This window comes from Scleropages formosus, chromosome 6 (genome assembly GCF_900964775.1).
Source record: "Scleropages formosus chromosome 6, fSclFor1.1, whole genome shotgun sequence".
NCBI classification, from domain to species: domain Eukaryota; kingdom Metazoa; phylum Chordata; class Actinopteri; order Osteoglossiformes; family Osteoglossidae; genus Scleropages; species Scleropages formosus.
This window is the reverse complement of record NC_041811.1, coordinates 22,244,649-22,261,031: the sequence shown is the minus strand read 5'-3', so window position 1 is coordinate 22,261,031 and position 16,383 is coordinate 22,244,649. Positions and strand designations below refer to the sequence as shown.

General features: G+C 38.8%; 1 protein-coding gene across 1 annotated transcript in view; it reads right to left on the bottom strand.

Annotated features, from left to right (window-relative positions):
- fibcd1b (fibrinogen C domain containing 1b) overlaps positions 1 to 15,889 on the bottom strand; it is a 119,141-nt gene extending 103,252 nt beyond the window's left edge. The window contains exons 1-2 of the mRNA XM_029252989.1: positions 15,822 to 15,889; positions 15,569 to 15,657 (exon numbers count right to left, since the gene is read on the bottom strand). Of these exons, the coding sequence (XP_029108822.1) occupies positions 15,569 to 15,616 (48 nt within the window). The 5' untranslated portion in view covers positions 15,617 to 15,657; positions 15,822 to 15,889. The remainder of the gene's footprint in view (positions 1 to 15,568; positions 15,658 to 15,821) is intronic.
- Positions 15,890 to 16,383: the final 494 nt, after the last annotated feature.

Sequence of the window (16,383 nt, the reverse complement as noted above, 5' to 3'; positions counted from 1 at the left end):
AGAACGTTTTATGCTTCTTCCATGAGATTTGCCAGGCAGCCCACGTGAACAACGTTGTATCAGAATTAAAGATGATCCTGTGAGAATCCTTTATTACGAGATAAAAGACAGAAGATTTTTCATAAGTAAAGCCAACACAAAGAAAACCAATAAGTAATAATAAGAACTCAAAAAATTTTATTTTATTTAGGATACCATTACCAAGCTACTTAGCTGTTTAAAGTACTGTTCTGAAAGTAAATCTCTAATATCACAGTCTGAAAAGTAAACAATTCAGAATAAAGAAAGAAGGATAATAAAGATTGTAGTGCAAAAGGAACAGACTGTGGTCACAAATACTAATGTCGATAGTCAAACCTCAATGACAAATGTTCACTCAAAGTCCTTCCCCGGTTTACATTTGCGTCTGAATGTGAGACTTCACTGAAAGTGTTTCCACTGAGCTCTGGAGAGCTAACAGCACGAGAAAGTTTGAGAAGGGAGGCTGAGAAGGGAAGGCAAAAAACATGACAAAAACATGGCAACTTGCATCAGTGGCATACTGAGTTAGTACACTGTCCTCAGCCTTGTCAGGCCTTGTCAAGCAAGTGCTGGCATCACACAGACGCAGATGATGGTTAGGCTGTCTCAGCTCACCAGCACCTATTTTAAAATGCAGCTCCGTATTGGAGAAAATACAACTCTTTCCATACAGAATTATCGTGTATCTGTCTCCATTAATTATGGAGACAATTAATAATGATCCCTTATATTTCTAGTCTTACATCTAATAGTGTAATAATTATGAACATTTTACTGTTCTTCTTTTAAAAATAAGAATTCATTGATGAAAAAATCAACAGAATGTACTCAACATGCTTCCTCAGATCTAAAAGGTCATTAAGACTGAGACTTCAGATGGAATACACAATAACACCATATCATATGGTCATGTGTTTTCTCATATATGTATTTTGTGTGACCTTAAGTAATTACAATACTAACTGAATTCAGAACTGTTGATAATTATGCAGTCACTTTTAAGATGGGGAAAAAATATAACGGCATTAACAATGTCGCTTTAATGAGCGTACTACAAACATTTCAACATGGCTGAACGTAATATCATGAAATGCAGATTTATTAAATTCCAAGGCATTAAATAAGATCTTAAAAAAGAAGGAAAATCTCAAAAAATGATGGAAACTACCATGAAGTTACAGTAGTACAGAAATCAATCTGACCTTTAATTTTAACTTGTGAACTTTAACTTTACATGAGAAATATTATAATAGCACTTGTAAGCATATCATGAGCTTTCCAAAGACTTGAATTTTTTCAAAGGGTTATGTTTTCTTCCTCATTTTTTTTCAAACCAAAGATACATGATGATAGATAACAAGGGCAGAAAAATAGCATTAAAACAGAAACTAAGAGGCAAATGCATTTCAGTTTCAGCTGAAAAGAAAAGAAAAAGAATGTAGCCTGAGAATGGAAATTAAAAAAAAATAAATACCATGAAATAAAAAGCTGCAAGTAATAATTTCCCAAGAAACACCATTGTTTCTTTGTAATGCCTTGGTTTTATTTTTGTAGACAGATGCTAACAATAAACTTACCAAGTCAAATATCACGCTGTTTCTCCTTTCAGCAAACATATTTTTAGTTAAACAATTCCTGTTTAGGTTTTCAGGAAATCTGCAAGTTAGACATCTAATAAGAATATGTTCCATGTACTGACAATGGAATTTTGCACTGTTAAACAAAGTGGAAAGTTCACAATCAACTGCATAGACTGACACCAGTGTTGTGTAATCTATGACAATGATGTAAAATTTTTGCATTGCTTGCAGCTGATGAAATTTTAGATCCTGATGACTAAAAAAATTTCAGCCGTGTAGTGAAAGAGAATACAAAATAAATTTTGAATGTAATGCTGAACTATGCTACTTTTTTCTAGTTTAAATAGCTCTGTCTAATGTTACTATCAGAAAAACTATTGTATTGGACTACAAAAAAATATAGCAAAATAATATTTACTTTGTCATACAACATATTAAGTTTCTGCATATTAGCCTTCTTATGCTGAATAGCAACATTAAGGATCTTGAACATGCTGCAATTGTCACAATGTCTTAAACATGGTGGCATTACATTTAAATGCATGAGAGAGGTGGTAAATTAATTGTCACACATGCCATTTCGAAGAAAGGGAAAACCTGCTTATGACACACTTTATTGGACTGTAAACTGCACTTTTCTTTTCTACCAGGTCCTTGCATATGCATTCACAATGCAAAATTAAAACACTGACAGAATTAAAACAATTACCATGGTAATTTATACTGAAAGTTCCAAGCATTTGTCATGGAAGAGTAGCATCCATACTTTAAAGTATTTTTACAGTATTACAACAGTGTTATTTTCACTATAACTTCTAAAGTAAGAGCAATCATCACAATACAAATCAATAAGTATAAAAGACACCTCAATTAAATTCTAATATTACTTCACTGTTAACTTAAGCACACAGTATACACTGTATTCTGTTACATATCTGTCTCTCTTTTTAAGACCTATTCACAGTGCAGAAACTAGGCTGTAATTCTGCTTTAACTGGAGTACTGAAGGAAAATAATTCAGCATTCACTCATTTGTACACCACTGGCCTTTAATGCCTGTATTTTATGTCAAGATCCTATCAAAAGCAAAGAACACCTAATATTTCCAAGCTACCAGTTCTCCAGTGTTATCTTCCAGTTAAAACTATATCCCAGTTTTATCCATAGCTTTACATTTAGAGGCATTTAGTTTCACTAGCCTGTTGTGAACCCATTTAGGAGAAAACTAAATTTTCCACCATTATTTTTCTACGATAGCCTGATTGACTTCTTCTGATTGTTAGTATGTATATCCTATCCATGTTTAAGTACAGTTGATAACAAAACACATTGCTAACAACACTGATCTACTTGAGGTAATGCTATCTGTATCACCCAGTGCAGATGTCTGCCTCTTATTCTCCGGGTTTTGCACTGAAGCCAGTACTGACTCCACTTACCAGGAACTCCTACTGGTGTCAGCTTAATAATGACTCATTTCTGTAGTACTTCATCAGGAGCCTTTTGAACCTCCAAATATATAATATTGTGCAGCAGATTTGACTCAACTCTTCTGCAAGGCTTTTCCAAAAGCACTTTTGATCACCTTACAAAATTTGATATACGTTTGTGTGTGTATCTCCCCAGGAAAAATTCAAACCTCAGTCTTGTACTAGGTGTTTATAGTGTTTAAAATAACATCCAACACTAAAGTGACCTACAGTTTCTTGGATCAAAACATCCCATGTCTAATAGACAGAAATAACACTGTTTTGCTTTCATTTTTCATAGATCTTACCAGCCTTAGCTGCCTAAAGATTTTTTACAGGTTTATAAACCCTTTCCCCAGAGAACTCTGGGATACATTGTCAGGAACTGCTGATATATTGGTATTGAGATTTTTGTGTAGCACTGTCAGTGCATCCCACTCGCTTGTTTCTTATTCCCCATGGACTGCCTGGGTTTTTTCTAATACAGAATGGACATGTGTGATCTCCTTGTTGGATGAGTTGCAAACAACATCATTTTGAGTGCATCAGTCATATTTTCAACCTAAAACATGCATGGCTTCATTACACCACAGCCCTCCAAGTGCCTTTTTCATTCCTGTTTCCTACTATCATACTAACAAAAGCATTTTGGGTTGCTTACAGCATCCTTGGTTAGAGATATTTGTTTTCCATAAGGCCTCTTGGCTCTTCAGTTGTATTCTGTAACCCAGGGGCAGATTTAATACAAGTAACCCTTGTACAACAAAGGGACCTTTTACAAGAATTGAGAGTAACAAGCAAATGTAATTTGTAGCCAAAAATCTGCATAATAAGCGTCACATACTTAATCATACTTACGAAACACACTTTTGAAGAACAGATATTTAAATTCAAAATACACTTCTCTTGAAAGGGCTAGATCGAGTGTATTAACTCCCTATTATCATTCAACCGGTCATAGAGCAGAGCAATGTAAGACAGTGACACAGACACAGACTCATATACACACTATGGGCAACTTGGAGCCACCAGTTAAATTTAAACACTTCTTAAAGGATCCTGGAGCAACTGGAGGAAACCCAGGCAAACGCAGGCGGAATATGTCAACATAGACAGAGCCTCATCTGAATCCACAACTTAGGAGCTGTTTTACAACAATAGTAAGAATATTGTAATCGTATTATAGCAGCACGAATGCTGAGAAGGAGAGGGATATTAAAAGGAGATATGTGTAAAAGTGATTTTGAATATAGGATATCAAAAGCAGCTCTGATACATGAACCTAAATGTCTGTGTGTTTAAAAGATATGAGGAATTTTTTCAAGTGTGGAGTGTAAACTTGCCATAGGATCATCTATAGCTTATTCACCTTCTCTTTGGTTCTCCACTCTTTTGAAATATTCAAGGCAGTCCTTACTATTCACAGTCAGTGTTGGTGCATTAGGTGAAGCTTTGGTGCATGATTCCAGTTGGTATTCTAGCTCTCTTTTGAGAAAAACACAAAAGAATGTCAAAAAAGTTTGTAATGGTGAAACTTCACTGCTCAACAGTTCAAAAGTAAGGGACCCACTGGGTGTTGTACCCACTGTGGGACTCTAGTGTGTGTTGCTTTGGATTTATATATGTATAAATCAGAGGCAGCAGTTATCATGCTTGAGTAAAGACAACACAAATGGCATTTGACATTAAGTAAAAGTCTTTACAGTACTGCGCTACCAATTTGATCCAAATTTAAAGAGCTCTTTTGAGGAGTCTTGGTGGACTGAAGGTAAAGCAGGAAGTAGAACGTATGTAATTTAAAAAAAAAAAAACTTATATTATTAAAGATTATTTTTATGTAGTAAAATGTTTAACTCATCCCTTCGGAGGGTTATGTTATGAATAAATGCAAAAATGTCTCTGTCTTCAAAGTATTTTACAAACAGCTAAAGATCCACAGCCTTCTCAAAAACCAGTTAAAGTCCCAAATTTCTTTCCAGGCTAAGAGAAGCTTTACAGCTGATCATCTGAAGAAGGAGGAATCACACCACTGCGCCCTCCACCATTTCCTCAGCAGGACTCACATTCCATCTGGTAAAAGACATTTTTCATGTTTAATAAATATGTTCATTAACCACCTGTGAGTTTCTGGCATGGCAGCTAAACTCCCAGAGCACCGCTGTAAAGAGTGCATTAACAGGCTTACATGACATTTTTAAAAGTAATGCTATGTGTCCACCAGCCCAGTATCAAAAGCACCTCCACCAGGATGTTCTTACACAACAGTATTCATGAAGCCGTTTTGCATAATTCAGTTACATAATTCAATTGAAAATACACACAGTGGATTTTACAGGCTACCATCAGTTAAAAAGCACCTCCAAAGCTCATATATTTTTGTATTTTGTGCCATGAGCATTATCGGTTTCTACTTACGATGCCTTTCTCACATTTTGACAAATCCACTTGTGTCTGTCAAAAACCCAACACAGTAAAAAAGAAAAAAAAAAAAAAAAAAAAAACTAGCAATGGTGGAATAAGCTAGTCGCTGAAGTGTGTGACGTGACATTTCTGCAACTTTTCAGCAGTATTAGCAGCCAGCAACAGTACGTGTGAAGTTGTTGTTTATTTGTGTAAAGATTTAATGGATAAACAATGCAGATTTTGGCAAATATTCAGCAGTGAGTGAAAGCTTATCCCCTCCCCAAACAGTCCCTGGTTATCTCATTATGTTTGCAATAACACAAGTCTATAGCACAAAGACCTGGAAGGAGTGCAGTCTCTGGGTAGAAAAGGCACAAAAGACCTCAATCGTCATGGAAAACATTGACAGAATAACAGTAATTTCCCTGCTTTGCAATATAAAACAACTAAAAAATGTAACTGCTCAAAGATAGTTGTACTTTGTGCCTTTCAGGCATACTTCCACCTTATGCCTTGCTGAATTTACATGTGCAAAGAAAACAGACAGCAGCCAAAACAGTAAGGCAACCCCCTTACGACCCGCCATCCTCACAGCAGAAGCAGATCCATTTATAACTGGCGAACTCTTCAACACATCTCTTTCAGAAGCAATTACATCGGTGGTGAAGAGTGTCACACAAAAAGCGCAGTGACCAGTAAGGAAGCCAGAGCTCTTATTTCCATATTCAATTTACGTTCGCCTCGATGCTATGAAGTTCTCATTCTGAGCAGGGTAACAAAAGGCTTGGATAAACCAACAGGAGCTCATGCTGTGCTGCCAACAGTCTCGCAGGAAAAGTGGCCCATTTGCTCCAAAACGGCAATCAAGTCCAGCTGCCTCTGTGTACAAGAAAGCCCCAACAAGCAGGTCAGAACGAGGATTTTATTCTCCCCATTAGAACACACGCTGTTTTTTCAGGCTTTTCCTTTCCATGACAACAGTGATTGGCAAATAAACAGGAGGACAAAGTGCCCCTCAGCATTAGACCTTCCTCCCCTCCTGCTGACTGCTAAAGGGAGCAGACAATGGCTGGGCATTTTTCACAAGTGGCAACGGCATCTGCCACCTTTCTTGAGATTGGATGTGTGCCCTCCTGATATGTCTGATTCATTTTTGCGTTTCCATTGATGAAAGTTTGCCTTTCAAAATACATTTAAGCTTTGAGACTCTTTTCTTAAGCTCCTAGATTTATCCGAAAGGAGTCACTGTGAATTATTTTCCCAAGCTACAGTGAAATATGATGCTGAGCAAGGTGGACTTTATGTTTTTATAAATTATGTATTAGTGAATATAACAAAGTATGTTAGACCTTAGCTTCTTGTAAGTTTTATACATGATGAGAGATTAATGCTTTAAAGTGCTTTTATGAAATATATTGAAATAAAAATATATACAGTACTTCTTCCTCGATGCTTATCGTCTCCTGTCTTAAGGGTATAAGGTACTAATTGTCCATTATTGTGTACTAGGTAAGCACACAGAAAGTGTTATCTGTTCAAACTGAATGTCAGTTTTACAAAGCAAATCACCTCCCTGTGATTTCTGAGGTCTGAGGGTGATCTAATTGGTGTTAAACTAACAGGTGCCTCTGCATTGTAACATTGCATTTCAATATAGCTTAAATAGACATGTACAATAACTTCATGGTTAATCACAGCCGCAAACAGATGTTAGACTTGCTGGACGCACCATCTGTTTTTAATGAGCAGTTCCTCAGAGAGAACCTTGAGCCTTTCACAGAATGGAGCACACAGTTCGTTTTACAGCAAGTTGAGATGCACATCACTGAGTTCAGACACTCCTCAGATGAAGAGCATACAAGAGCAGTTCAATGATAGGTCACTTTGAAAATTTTAAAATAACTTGTTTCTTTGCTACGGCAGCACAGTGGCCCAGCGGGTCGTGCTGCCACCTCACTGCACCTACACTGTTCAGGCATAGTTTTGAAACTGGCTCAATGTGTGTTTGCTTTGAATGTTCTCCATGAGGTTCCTTCAGCTGCTCTGGTTTCTTCCTACAGCCCAAAGACAAGCAGTTCAGGTGAAGTTAGAAAACTAAATTGCCTGTACTGTGTGAATAGGTGTATGCATGTCTAGCTTGTGATGGACTGGTGTCCTCTCCAGGCTATACCTCCCCAGCCTTGCATCCAGTGATTCCAGTATAGGCTCTGGACTGCCACCACTCTGACATTCAAAACTGGTTAATGAACATTGCTGAATTATTTTTGCTATAATCTGCTGCTCAGAATTCTTAGCCATATAGAGTGTTATAGTAAACCCTCAGTACTGTGTGTTATGTTCATAAATGTATTCATTTATTAGACTCCTTCCAGACATCAATAATGGCACAGAATACAGAATAGAGATCTCAATACAACCCACCAAGTCAATTAAAATTGTAAACCATGAAACACCAAACTTAATTATTATGGCATTATCTTTTCCTCGTAATGAATGGGAACAAATTAATATTCAAAATATAAGAGGCTCACAAACAGAGCACTTTTGAACCCAAATAATGATACCTAAAGAGTGCAAGTCACTAAAAACCATGATCAAAAGAAAGTCTAAATGAGAAAACTGGCATTTTGCATCCCTGATAACACAGGTCTTTATATTTAGTCATTTTTGTAAAGGGAACATGTAACCAAATAGGTTGCAATAGGTTTTTAGTTAGCAGTCTTCATGGGAAACTAATCTCAAATTGAATTCTCAATTATTCAAGAGGTTTGCATTCTTGTTGAGTTCATTAAAAGCATTTCTTATAGCTCAGGATTTGAATGATGACAAATGGTTCTCTTCAAATGTTCTGTTATGAATGATAATGAGAGTGAGCAAACTGCTGTGTAGAATAAATATCCTAATGCATTAATAGGGCAATAAAACAATTTTTTCATCTTTAGTTCCATGTAGATGTTAGTTACATTCTTCTGAACGTACAGTATCTCATTTTTGTTATTCCCATGTGACATCAAAAATTGATGCTGAGTCATATTAATTTTCTTCCTTTAGTTGGCCTGCAATTTACTTTTCATTTGCTGTTAGTTTTTCCAGCAGGTACATTCTTACACGCAGGGGTGTAGAATTATAGTAGCACTGCAGCAGGGTCCCTTCAGCTTTTGACACAACACTCTTCGACATCCAAAACCCACATGTGTAATTTGAAATAAACCCTTAATTAGTTTTTTCCTCAAGCTGTAGAAGACACCAAAGTGCACCTGAGTCTGAAAGATATAGCACAGTAATTCCAAGTAAAATTCCATACATCAAAGCGTAACGTCAATGCTCTCCTTTCAACCCTAGTTATTTAGATCTCTGAGCTCTGCTTCAGACACTGCATCCATACTAATAGAACCGCAAGTATTGAAAAGCTCCAGAGCAGTGAATGTGGAGACAGACAGCAAACTGGCATGTGGCAGGTCAAACGCTTGAATGAGAAGCACCTATTGACAGATAAGTCACAGTTTGACCTGCTGGACACAATTTAAGTACTGGCTGATATTGACTGTGAGATGTGAGCGGCTCAAGCATGCCCTTTTCCATGACAACTATTGCAGAGAGAGGCAGTGTTATTCTCATCGTGTACCGGCCAGAGTAGACATAGCATCACTCATGCTCCATCGTAACTCACCAAGTCCCCATCGGGTCTTCGTGCACGCAGTTGATTCAAGCAGAAAATCAGGAGGTACGTGGAACAGCTCGTATTGGAACGGAATTTGCATAGAAAGCTTGAGGCCTTTTTTTCCTTCTGGAGCGCTATGTTTCAGTGGATTTTAATTTGGAAGCACTAAGTGTAACTAGATTGTGACACACCAGTGATCAGACAGCACAGGACGGAGTTCCGAGTTATGGTTTTTATTAGCTATCTTAACAAACCAAAAACAACAACTGCGAGATTATAATGCCCTTAAGATACATTTACATTTATTCATTTGGCAGATACTTTTTTCCAAAGCAGCCCAAAACTCAGAAAACAAAAACACCTCTCACAACAGGCAAAGGCCTTCAAATGTAGACATACAACTGTTCAAACACAGTTATTGTATTGTATTTTGGTCCAATTGTCCAATACCATAGTTTTTGCTAGTGCACATTACACAAACAGCTGCCGAAATCATTTCAGTCATCATTAGAGATGGTGTGATGCAAATTTTGGAGCTGGTGATCACTAGAAAAGTGAGTGTTAAAGACATGTGCTTTGAAACCGTTCTTAAATGATGAAAGGGATTCAGCAGTTTTGAGGGAGGACTCATCACACCACATCAAAACCAAAACTGAGAGCCTATATACTTTTGATGTGGCACCAGAGGTGGAGGGGCATAGTTGTCTTGCAGGGTAGATCTGGTCATGTAGGTATCAGGGTGCAGACCCTTTGACTGTCTTGTAGGACATAACCAGCATAGAACTACAGACTGGAAGCTATAGGGCACAGTGATGCTGCAGCATTCTGAATCAGCTAGAGAAGGTTGATGGCAGAGGCCAGAACATCAGAGAAGAAGGAGCTGTAGTAGTCCCACGGCCATCCCTTGCTAACTGCTTTAAATTTATTAATTTAGATGATGCTTTTCTCATCTTACAATGTTAAGCTACCTACAGTGATTTATCTATTGAAAAAGCTAGGTGATTTTAGTGGAGGAAGTTAGAGCAAGTTCCTTGCTTAAGGGTACTACAGCTAAATGTGAGATTCAAACCTGCAACTTCAGGGTCCAAAAGGAGAAGCTCTAGCCACTATGCTACCAACAGCTTTAGATGTTCTATAACTAAAATGCTTGAAATTAAGAGTTTGAAAAGAATGTGACATAATGAAGTTTGGTGACTTGTTATGTTCACATATCCATTTGTTACGTAACCTGCAAATGAAAATACTACCTGTGGTTGGATAAATATAATAAACATTATCTTCAGCATCTGATAGTGAATTGACTTTCCTACTCATTGGAATGCAAGTGCAGTACTCCAGAAGGCTTGGTTTGTTCCTATCATTGAGCAGCTACACTATGCTCAAGGCCTGAGAGCATTTTGAGACAAAGTTATTATTTACACAAAGTTCACCTGTATTCAGCTTCCTAGGGCTCTAATCCATTTAATACACAGATTTAAATGTTGGAATGTATGCCAGCTCAAGAGGAAATGAAAGAGAAGCTAAAGAAAAAGCTTAACATAAAAACAAATATTTCATTGCTTTCAGTAACCTGCTATTAATGGTGAGGTTGGCCTGTTTGGATAATTATATATCATTAGATTTTAAACGGAGAAACACATCACCGTTTCCTTAACATTTACTGATTGCAAAATACAGTTCTTTACATACATAATCCATACTCCAGTTACACCTACGTATTTGTACAACTGAACTTTATGCAACTCAGAATGTTCCCAGAGCTGCTGTCCACTGTTGTCAACATATTAAATAGTTTTTTTTATTATTATTGACAATCAAAATTGCTTTCAAAATGTAGTCATAACAACAGGGGTCATTTTTATCACCCCGCCCCCCCATCTCCAACGCGCGCCTACGCCAAGCATTGCCAGAGTACCAAATACAAAACTAAAATGATCAAGAACTGAAACCAATAAGACTCTCCCCTTGTATTTTTCAAGAAGGATGTTGTACACATACTGTGGTTTATGATTACCAGTGCTTCAAAATTTTCATTTAATATCAGTGTCAAAGAAGGAGAGATAGTCATGCCAGCCACAGAGGTTGTGTGCTACTGGGTGAGAATAATAATGAATTCAGCATTATTCCAACAACCCTTTGAGAAATCAGAGATTCAGTGAACCACAGAGTACTCCAGGCATGGTTCCAGGGCCTGCTGACTTTCACCTCAGCAGGTTCATTAGATTTATTAGATTATTAGATTTATAAGACTAGCCTCTGTAAGAAACATCTATTGTAATGCCTAACAGACCTGTCAGTCTCCCAGCACCAAGCACCAACATAAGGATTTTTAGAGATTGTTAGTTTCAGCACGTGAGACTTATAATCAGTTCTTGAACTTGGCCAGTACTCGGCAAAGAATGTGTACATTTACCAGCATCACTCATCTATGCCTCTCAAATTGCAGCCCTGCTTGGACTGTAAACTACTGCCAGCCCTTAGCAAGAAATGCACACAATGGCTAACTCGTTTTAAGAATTTGGTTGTGCAGACTGAAATTTGCTCATTTGACACTAAACCACAGTGAATAGCAGACATCTCTGTCTTCGAATTTAACCAACCAACCAACCAATGTCAACAGCCGCTCATCCCGCAGGTGAGCCGAAGCCTAACAAAGGGCGCAGGGCTGGAGGGGGAGAGGACACACCCAGGATGGAATGCCAGTCCGGTGCAAGGCACCCCAAGCAGAACTCGAACAACAGTCCCCCCCCACACAGCGGGCACCGGCAAAAGCCGCTGTGCCACCACATCCCCCACTTCAAATTGATAATAAGCACAATTTCAAACATACAACCACAATTCCAAGAATGTCCAAAATACTTTGCTCAGACACTAACACAAACATTGTTAAGCTGTCAGGTCACATCATTTGTGACTCTTGTACATTTTTGCAAGAAATGGGATCAACGTTCTTTCATTATTATTTGCACCAAATTTAAAATGATTAATTGTAGTGAATGGACAAAAATGTAAACATTAAAAATATATAGGCACTTACTAAGATCAATCGCATAGTGTGCATGAGTGGCACAGAGTCGATCGGTTTCTGGAATTTTGTAAAACAGATACGACACAGTTCTTCCAATCAACTTGTCATGCACAAAACAACAACAGGAATACTGTCTCAGCAATTGGCCAAAAATACCATAAAATGCACAGCTGAGTTCATATCTGGTGACTGGAAAGGCTATAGCATATGGAGAAACATCTGCCTCATGTTAATAAAACCACTGGGTGGCCATCGACACTTTGGATGTGAGAGTCATACTAAAAGACAATCTACCCTATAGGAAGGAATTGCAGAAACACAACGTGAACATGACTATTCAATCTCATTAAGCAGCAACGAGTATCTGTTTAGAACTCTTTTCTACATAGAGTATTTCCTCTCTGTAATTTATGCGTTTTCATTTTTCTTTTACATGTACCATTAGCACTTTAACACACACTCTTCCCTTAGATCACTTTACATTTTCAGACAACAGATTTTATCTAGTAAGCACTATCCCCAACATTTTCCTTCTTCTTATTTTAAATGTGGCCAGCCTGTTTATACATATTTTACTAATGTGTGACTACATTCCTATTTATATGTCTAACTGAGAGAAGAAGAAATAGAAGAAGAAAATTTAATGTGTTACATTAACAATGCTGTAAACATATGCACAACCTCCAACAGTAGAAATTAGCATTTAAACTAATCAAGACGAATATTTCTAGGCATTCTGTCAACTGTTCTGTGGCCGTGAACTATTAACTGATCTTAGTAAATATTTCATTGAGACAATTACCTTCCCCCCCACCATGTACCCAGGGATTCTGGGAAAAGCTCTGGACCACCACGACCCTGAACAAAACAGGCAGTTAATGAAAATGGATGAATGGATAGTTGTATTATGATTAAGGGACAAAATTTAATACAGTTTATTTACAAAAAAATAAAATATATTTTATTTAACCTATCTTCTTCTTCAAAAAAAATCTATCGGAACAGCCTCTGATTTAATAAGATGCTGTGACCACCCCTATAATATACCCCTATAATAAAGCTGAAGAGTCTGGAAAAGGAAGGAGCTGAGCCCTCTAGTGCTCAAAAGTGGTACACAGTTACTGGGAGATTATTATTTGTGCAAGTAGCCACAGTGCCTCTGTCCCGAGTCAGGGGACAGTCTGCTTCTCCACAACACTCAGACAACGGCTCAGTGGCTTTCTAGGCAAAACCCAAACTTTCGCCAACAAGTTCAAATCACAGAGGTCTTCTCATGTACTGCGCCTATTTTTTCCATCAACCAAGCTAATGTCACTTCCCACAGACACAGCTACAAGCAGTGTGCAGTTCTCGGCGGAGTCCTTGTGTTATGTGATATTTAAAACGCATCACAGTGACAGAGAACGCAGAAGGCTGTGCGAGTTCTCTGCTGACATTTTTGTTGAGCTCCAATATGCTGACAAACAAACAAACAAGAAGCACCAGGGACTGCAAAGGCAAAATGTGTGAAGTTTTATATACATGTCTCCCTGGTTCTTACTTAAGGCAAGAAGGCATTTATTTTAGTTCACTCTGCTCGGAAAGCAAGACCATCTATATCACTCTGTGTGTGTGTGTGTGTGTGTGTGTGTGTGTGTGTGTGTGTGTGTGTGTGTGTGTGTGTAAGAGAGAGAGAGAGAGAGAGAGAGAAAGAGAGATATTGTGCATGTTTGAATGTTGACAGTGGGATTTTTTCTGATGTACTTTTTTTCCACCAGAGGTATGGATCACAGGCTGGTGGTCCTGAACATCCCAAAACATCAAAACCAATATTTAACATACGTTAAAGACACAGACTATCTCTACAAACCAGGTGACATCGATAGACTGTAACAAGAATGCAATCGCATGGCACATTTCACATTTAATTCTGCAGGGCAGACTCCAGACTAAGTCAGTCACACGGCTAATTCATATTATTCACATCACACCTTTGACTGTACCTGCATGGAAATGAGTGGAAGAGCATTCTACCTGAGATGCATAGCAAGCCACTTTTTAATAGGCAAAAAATATGAAACGTGCTCCAAATTCAGACTCAGAAAACGTATTGTGTGTCTTGCACGTACCATATGCTTCTTGTCAACCACACAGGTGAGTCACTAGAGTCTCCTAAGCAATCCATGGACTCCAATGTTCCACAGGGGAACAGTCTATTGATTAACACGAGCTTAAAAGAAGAGCGACTGTTCCTAAGGGCCCCTTCTCGAATAGCTCCTCATTAAAAACATAAATTGCAATCATGTGCTGCATATATTTTTTCAACATTCTACCTCCAATGAAGACCCTCCTAAGTGAGGCTGAATCTCAGACCATCTGCTAAGGAGCTCATCGGTTTCATGAGAAATGCCTTATCTCTCACACTGCTGAGATATAAGCACAGTACATACACAACAACAACAACAATAATAATAATAATAATAATAAGAATAATAATAATAATGTGCAAATTAAACACAGGTGTAATATAAGGTCTTATGGCCCATATGCTCCACAGCACTCTCAAACTGATGAAAATGTGTCGGTTTATTAGCAGAGGCTAGAAGAAGCCTTGTAACAGCTGTGAGACCTGTGAGACCCCGAGCTGCGGTGTTGGGCAGACAGAGTGAGAAAGGAGCCTCGCGTAGCACCCAAATGGCCCAGGAGGACATCTGTGCCTTATGTGTAGTTTGGCTCCACTGAGCACAAGGCAAAGCAGCCTGGTCTTTGTCCCCGGGTCCTGATACTGCAGGGCTGACGGGAGCTCTTGCTGGAGCCATCCTGGCCACCAGCACATGAGCTCTCATTCAATTTTAATGACCAAACTTCAATTTGCATTTACATTTATTCATTTAGGTCTGATGCTTTTCTCCAGCATGACTTGCAGTGTTAAGAAACAGGATAAATGCATTGCTTAGAAGTACCACAGCGGGGGCGGGGGGGATTCAAACCCGCACTCTCTAAGTGCAAAGGGAACAGCTCCAACCACTACGCCACCTTGTGCCCAATGAGAGACTGTCATCTCCACGTGTAAATTGGCAGAGTTGATTACCTTTCACCCCCCGACACATGTGACCCAATGGACACAGGTTGTGTCGCTGAATCTCACAACCTTTTTTTACCAGCCTAGCCTAAGGTGAGGCTAAACGATGCTTACCAGGGTTAAAAACGCACACAACGCCTACGTCACACGCAAAACACCACAGACTGGAACGTTTAATGAAATGTGGTTCAGCTCTTACGGCAAATGGGAAAATGCCCCGTACACGCGCGCAGAGAACAGCTCCCGAGCGCGAACTACGACAGAACGTGCGCAAAAGGTGGCGCGAGGGAAACACCTGCTGGGGGACTGGGGGGCTGCGGGGCTTGGGGGCAGGGGGTTGCTCACCTGAGCTTTATTCCGCTGTCCATCTTCGAGTTCCGAAACACTGTTCATGGTTCCCCATATACCATTCTCCAGGAAACCTTAAAAAGCGCCTGTAGACGAAAAAGGCTTTCACTTCACGAAAAAAAAAAAAAAATATTCCACGATTAGGTAAACGGAAAAATAATAAAACAGAAATAAATAATAAATGCTCAACTAAGTTCTACTGAATGTGACAGCAGCAGGTCCGGTGAGGAGGAGCTGATCTCAAACGTACTTGTTGTAGCACTTCTCATCCACTTAGTTTCGTAATTATCCCTCCGTTGTATATTTCCCGTGGGCGAGGTGAAGCTCAATTGACAAACATCATTTTTCTTCCTCTTTCTTGTGTAGATAAAAGGGACGGAACAAAACGAGCCCCAAAAAAAGCAACCGCCGGCGGGTGAGTGAGACACGCGAAATGCTTCGTCGCTCTCGGAATTTTTAAAATTATTATATCCTCAGATATGCAATTTATCTCTAACACGTCGTCAGAGAAATGTGAAAATATTTGTACATACTCAAAAAAAACCACTCAGTCAGTCTAAATTTAAGAAAAAGAAAATACTTCGTCACCTAAATGTTGCACACACATAATATAGTCATTCTGAATGTATACATATAAAAATATAAAATTTGTGTGGGGGAAACTTAATGAAACGTGTCGGTGAGCAGTAAAAGATCCAGGAAGGTGGTGAGGTGAGAATGACTCCTCTCCGCTGTCCCACTTTTACGGGCGCGACGCACGAGGCTGAGCCGAGCGGCGAAGTGCACTGCTTCTTATGTTGTTATTCTCTTTC